Consider the following 7137-nt stretch of genomic DNA (forward strand, 5'->3'; position numbering starts at 1 on the left):
GGACGCGATCACTGGTCGGTGAAATATTTTACGAACAACAGTGTACAGTCGCGCGTTAATTAATTAATTTATAAATCGAGAGACGAGAAAGAGAGCGTTTCTCGAGCTGGACACAAACCTCTCCTCGAACGATCGAGCCTTCCTCGGCTAATTAAAAGAGAGAGCGACGCGTAAAAAATCGGCCGACATCTACCCGATTAAACCACGTGACGCGTCGAGATTCTTCGGCTTCACCGTTCCTCTAACGGTGTGTCGTGCGCAGATAGGTTCTTCTCTGCTAGATTCGCGGGAAACGCGACTTACAGCTGTTACGTCGAATACCTCTTCACCCGTTTTATCCATCTTGCTCTTTCGTTTCCTTCGATAAATCGTTCCTCTTCGAGCGAAATTCGACCTCCTGCACGAGGAGGAATTAACAGCGTTTCCTCGTGGTTGTACAATTTGAGGAGGAATCCCGTACGCGATATCGGCGTCCCTATCGCGGACGCTTACGTGCGATCCTTTGGCAATTAATTATTCTGGCCGAGTGGCGAGGCATTTAAACGACGAACGAGGCCGTAGTAGGCCCGTGAGAGGAAAGCGTAATCGCTTCAAAATCGTGTCGTCCCAGAAAGCGAGGGCGGGCCGTCGAAAAACGCGAGCGGAGGGGAAGAAGAGCTCGATCGAAACGTTCCGTTGTCCCGTTGACGGAGAAATACCACGCGTGTGCTATTCGCTTTTCGGGGCCGGCGTATCACGGTTATTACGAATTAAACGAAAAAGAGGTTAATTCCGTGGCGGCTAAAACGGTCGATCCGAGCGGCTATTTTCAGCTGGAAACGTGACACTTCATTCATATAATACTCGACTCGGCGAGCTCCTCGGCCGGCCGACACCTAATTAAATCTGAATTTCCTGCCTCCTCGACCGTTGCGCATACGTACATACTTCCTCCTCGCTTGCCTTCTTCCGCTTCGCTGCGAATCTTATTTTCCACGATCGAACGACACGATCGATCGATTTACTCGCCACTACGGTTTAGCGACGCGGAGGGGTATCGATGATCGATGAGCGTGATCGGTAGCTAGGAAAGGGTTTGGGAGTCGAGGGGAACGAAGATCTCTAAGTGGAAACGCGTGTTTTCGCCGCTGCCCTTTTCGCCCCTAATCCCTGTAGACCAGGTTTCCACCGACACCGACACCAAGGCAAGGGTCGAGTCGGTAAATCAGCCGGAGGTTGATTCCCTCCTCCTTCCATTCGCCTCCCATCCGCGCGTCCAGTCCATCCTCGCGATCGCGGGATTAAGTTGAACGCGCACGGATTAAAACCTTCACCCGTAAGGATTAAACTTTTCCTCTTTTGTACCGCGTCGCGAATCGGGGACTAGCTGTTAAGCGTGACTAGCTTCGGTCGTTGACTCGATCTCCGATCCCATCCTCTTTTAATCCCCCCTTGTCTTCGCTTCTTTTCCGATCCTCGAAACCGGGCAGCCACCGTTGCAATCGACAATTATATATATATATATATATTCCAATTATTCTCGCTAGAATCTATTAAAATCTTACTGCTGGAAGAAATGTAAGGTTGGATAGGCGCGACCTCCTCGTTGTCGAAAATATTTAACCGACCGTGTCGAATGTCGACCCTGATCGCGACCGAACCGGATCGGATCCGCCGCCAATTTGCGGCCCGTGCTCGGTTGCCCATGCGAGAATTGTGACTGTGTCGTGGAGGAGAAAGAAGGCGGCTCGAGATGGATCGTGATATTTGGAGGGGCGATAGCGGTTGCGCGAAGAGGTTGTCGACGATCGCGGAATACTCGGAGCCCGGGATCGACGATAACGATCATCGTCCACCGTGCGACGAGGAGGAGGAGGAGGAGGAGGGGACATCGATTCCCAGAGGCGATCCCGAGCGAACGCTCGAGGACCAGGCGGCGGCCGTCGAGTACTTCCTCGTGGACGACTCGCCGATGGCTAAGTTCAGTCGGAGCGTCAAGTGGATCTACAAGAAAGTGAGTCTCGAAAGCTCCGTTAAAAAGCGATTTCTCTATTTTTCGAGCATTTTGTCTATTCTTCGAGTTCTTCCAGCGTTCCTTCATGCTTTTCGAGCATAACTTTTTGAATTCGTTTCGTCGAAGGGGATGTGAGATACAGCGGAGAGAAAGGAAAGAAAGGTAGTTTGAGGCACGTTTGTCGGAGAGGAGACGGAACGATCGAACTCGACTGTCGGTCGATGTAGTTGGTTGTACGGTTAATGGTGAATCGCAAGCGTGGAATTATCATATTCCGCGAACGTGTGACGTTGACGTTTCTATCGGCTGAAAGGTTCGATTGTACTCTCTAGGTAGCGGTCGGCCGGCTCGTCCTCTCCTCTCCTCTCCTCTCGGTGAAAGAAGCTATTAACCGCACGCAGCCGTACGCCAACGCGTCCTTTTGCTCTGTTTTACTTTCGAACTCCTCGAGCCGTGTCTGCGAAACGGTTCGAACGAAACGTGGCCGCCGTGCACGCCGCCTTCCCGCCGCGGATCACGAAAGTCGTGACGGGTTTTGCGCTTCTCTTCCTTTCTACGACGAACCGGCCCGTCTACGAAACCCTTCTTCGAAACCGCCGCGATGCATCGACCGGTGGAAAGCTGGTCCTAGCGTGCAGGAATTTTTTTAGGGGAAATTGGCGGACGGAGTCGCGTCGATCGAACTTGGAGAGTGGTGGTCGAAGGAATTTCGAGAATCGAACGAAAGATAATAACCCTCTCCCCTTCTCCCCCCACCGTTATTCGTTATTACACGTACAATGTTTGAAATCCATTTTTCCACATACGTATTTTCGTTTACGATCTCATATGTTTATTTGTTTCGTTTCGTTTCGTTTCGTTTGTTTGTTGGTTCGTTTGCAAACAACATTAAACCCCTACGACTGTGGCATCGGTAATGAATACACCGTCGCGTTGGAACGTGTTAATGAACCAGATGACAACATTTCTCGTCTCATCCTCCTCGTCCCCGACCTCGGATGAAATGCTCGCTGGAACGCGGTGCCTGGAATCGAGATAGATCCTCTCGCTCGTTCGCCCTCCCACCCCTCCCTCCTCTTTATCTTTCGCCTCGTCTTCTCCAATCTCTCTCTCTCTCTATATCTGTCTCTCCTCGACGCGACGCGACGAGGAGAGAATGCAGAGAGATCGAGCTACTACCCGATGTCCTCTACCTCCACGTACACGGATTCATCCCCATCCCCGGATAAAGAGCAAAAGTAAGAGGCAGTGAAGCCGGGCACAAAAGAAACAGGGATAAGAAAGACGAGGGAAGGGAGGGAGTCGCGTGTCGAGAGGGTCGGGCGAACTTAGAAACTCTTCTCCGGCTTTCGCCACTCGGCAGAGAGCACCACCTCGAGAAAGAGAGAGAGAAGAGGGTCTTACGCCGCGAAATGACCTATTTCTCGTCGTCGTGGCTTAAGTTTTTCGAAAAGGGAGGAGAGAGCGCGTGGAGCGACGCGAGCAACNTTAGCCTCCACTGGCTAACCGAGTGTTCTTCGAGGTTAACGAACCTTCCCAGAATTCCGTGCGCGCTTTTCCTTTTTTTCTTTTTCGCGTATACAATTTCGCGGAATTTCGCGTTCCATCTCTGCCGAGAATTACGCGAAACTTTGGCGTATTTATCGCGTTATCGGGTTAGTACGCGCGCCATGTATTCTCCGTTTGTCGGAAATGGAACCACGCCAGAAATGGAAGAAAATTTCACGGGGGGAAAGGGGGATTCGGTGGAAAATTCGACGCGTTCGAGCGCGCGTAGTCTGACGATGGTCAGGCGATGAAATCGATACCGCGACCCGGTTACTCGAAAGGTGATAAAATTTTAATTAGCAAATTATGTGGACCCCCGCCGTGATGGCCAACCGAGCTAATCGAAATCTCGATTTTTGGCGGCTCTAGTTCGCTTTCTCTCCTTTCCCGATTCGCGAGGAGAGAGAATCGTGCATGCTTGAAATATCTTGGCGCGCCAGGTGGAACGAATAGCCAGGGCCACGGTCTCTACAGATTCTTATCCCGGCTGCGACGCGTTCCGCGCGTCAGCGACATCTCTCTCTCTCTCTCTCTCTTTCTTTCTCCTCTTTACGCTCCTTCGATCGTCGATATTATTCCCTCCCTCGATCGATGGAAACCGAACCAGATCCAATTTCTCGTCTCTCCGCCTCCTCTCCCCGCCATTTCTTTCCCCAAATTTTGTTGCGATTCCATCGAACGTGACGGTCTCTCCTCCTCTATCTCTATCTCTCTCTCTCTCTCTCTTTCTTTCGAGAAGACGCGAAGAACGAGCCCCTTTACCCCGACGAACAGGAGCGGTGCAGGAAACGAGGTGGGAGCAAGACGAAAGTAATTTGCCGCAGGAAACGCGCGTAATCGCAAAATCGACCACAATGTCGACGTCGTATGCCGAAAGTATGGGAGCAATTTCCATCGGCCGGGTTCCATCGTCCGCGGGCTGCTGTAACGATCAGTCTGCCGTTTGATTGAACTCGAAATTCGCGTTACGAAGTAAACTCTTGCGCGTTCCGAATAATATATATCGCCTCGAAATATCGAAATTCGAGCTATTTTCCCACGCCTCCCCCGCTCATCGTTAATTCCTCGATCGATCCCAATTTCGATCTTTGAACCGTAGTAGCGAAATAAAGAACCAGGGTACGAGCCCGGAACCGGAACGGAATAATAGAAAACGATTTTAACGATTTAACCGTCGAATCTTTTTTCCCCCCCCTTTAATTAGAAATTTTTGCCTCCAGGCCAGTACTTCGAGCGCGTAGACGTATACGTGCCGTTAAGTCCCGGAAGGAAGAACCGACTTGGACCGACCTCCCCCCTACAGTGTTGGATCCTAGATTTGTTCGTAGATAGATTCCTCATGCCAGCTCCGCAACAGAACCTGTACCAAGAGGACGATGAAAACTGTCATGGACCGATGGACGGCGTGCGACCGCACGATTTTCCCGAGACCTATGAACAGTTGTTGAAACACTTCTGCGTCAAACCATTCTCTTTGCCCATATATTGTCTGGACAACAAACGGCGAGTCTGTCAAGATTGCTACGAGAATGGCTTAGATAATGAAGTGCGAGTCCTCTATCAGGAAGGCGGATACCATTCTATGTGCAGAAACGCCGGTGTAGCCAACGCGACCAAATGCCACGTTTGCCAACGGCGCATAGCGTATATAACGCCGGCAGGCTCGTGCACCGAATGCATCGAGGAATTTTTCGAAGTGACCGGTGAAGATTTGCGGAATATGTCTAGGGGGAAAACCATAGACGTGTTGACGAGGTGGTGATGTAAAACTATTATTAAAAAAAAAAGCAAAAAGTGAAAAGTGCGAACAATTGGAACACTGTAGGAAAAAAAGAGAGAAAAACAATTTAACGAAGATATCGAATCGAGAGTGCGAGTGATCCGATGATACGACCCCGATGGACAATATGACAACAGTATCCAGCGCTTGCAAAAGAAAAGACGAGAAATCGGAAGAAATATATACTACTAGAAAAGCAAGTATTACCCATCTATTTCTATATATCTTTTCGATCCAACCATCTTTCACGATTTGTACGTATATAATCGATCGTCGAGATAACGAAATCTGGAGACGAGATAGATATCGAAATCGAGATAGTAGATAGTAGTCGCGGAAATTCGACACCGTGGATCGGATCCCGGTAGGGATACACCCGCGGGACATTCGATCTCTCGGTCGATCGAATCGTTTCGTTTCATTTCGTTTCGTTTCGTTTCGTTTCGTTTCGTTTCGACCGTTCGAAACCGCAGTTTCGCGTCACCAAAGCGCAAAAGCGAATCGATTTCACCGGAGCAAGTGTCGCGTTAATTGGAGGCGGGGGTGTGCCACCAACGATGACAACAATCGGAAACAGACGGAATTTTTCTCCTCGTTCGGGAATCGTATCGATACCTTCGAGCCTTCGACGCGGCACGAGTTACGAGGGCGGCCCGCCAGAATCAATTATTTATTTTCACGCGGACCGCGTTGTGCCGCGTCGTGCGCTAACTCGGTGATCGATTAACGAATCCGCGCACACCCCTCTCTTCCGTCACACGAGATGCGTTTGCTCGGTTAATTTGCCCGGTGATTCGAATTTATGGACAATTTCGCGATCCATTCGATTTAGACAATCGCCCGCCTCTCTTTCTTTTCTTCACTTTCTATCGGGAGATAGAAACGTGCGAGGAAAAAGGAAGAGGGATATTTGTTCGAGATAACGACGAGACGTAAATGGATCTTTCTCCCCCCCCCCTCCCGAGAGAGTGAACTGGTCTTTTTTTTTTTTTTTCTCGTCGCGTGCTATTCATCCCGGGACACCCTGTATAAAGCGATAAATTGGATTCCCGTCGTCGGGGCAACTGGGAGAGGCGCACCTTAATCTTGGCGGAGACTTAACGCGCGTACACGTATATATAGCATGATCCGGGCATGAAGAGAGCCGGCCTCGATTAATCATACAGTCTTACGGTGACAGGTCTCTACGAGAGGCTGAATCTTCGCCTTGTTGCTTCGCGATCGGATCGATACACGGTGATCCTATTGAAACTAAATTACTCGCCATTATGAGTCGCACGGCCAACGTATACTCGATATATATATATATATCTATACACGCTTCGTTTAATCTCTTTTAGATGTTTAATCCTTTAGGATCGACGATCTCATTCTATTATTATTATTATTATTATTTTAGTGGAAAAGAAGTTGGAGTGGAATTGCCACTCCCCACTTCTCAACTATCTATCTATCAATCTATCTATCTATCTATCCACATTCTCGTAGAATTTTTACGAGGTTGAGTTGATCGTATCGATAACGGTCGTCCGTTTAATCGAGGAAACGTCGATGATGCAGAATTTTCCTTTATTTTTTCGTCGTATGACGATTGACCGAGAAATAATATAATCGCTCTTCTTACGCTCACGCGTGTTGTTTTCTCACGGAATGACTTTCCTCGGGAAAGGAATGCATCCTAGCGGCGGCGGCGGCTGCGGCGGCGGCGGATAAAATGATTGCGCGGGGTCGTGGTCGAGTTCAACGACCACGAACCTTGGCTAGAGAAAGAGAACGGATCGAAAGGATCCAAGGGAGATCCCCGCTCGTTCGCGTT

At 49.6% G+C, this 7137-nt stretch overlaps 1 protein-coding gene across 1 annotated transcript in view; it reads left to right on the plus strand.

Moving 5' to 3' along the window:
* Positions 1–945: 945 nt before the first annotated feature.
* LOC102678174 (probable serine/threonine-protein kinase yakA) overlaps positions 946–7137 on the plus strand; it is a 70290-nt gene continuing 64098 nt past the window's right edge. The window contains exon 1 of the mRNA XM_006619143.2: positions 946–1993. Within this exon, the coding sequence (XP_006619206.1) occupies positions 1733–1993 (261 nt within the window). The 5' untranslated portion in view covers positions 946–1732. The remainder of the gene's footprint in view (positions 1994–7137) is intronic.

This window comes from Apis dorsata, unplaced genomic scaffold (assembly GCF_000469605.1).
Source record: "Apis dorsata unplaced genomic scaffold, Apis dorsata 1.3 scaffold_390, whole genome shotgun sequence".
Taxonomy (NCBI): domain Eukaryota; kingdom Metazoa; phylum Arthropoda; class Insecta; order Hymenoptera; family Apidae; genus Apis; species Apis dorsata.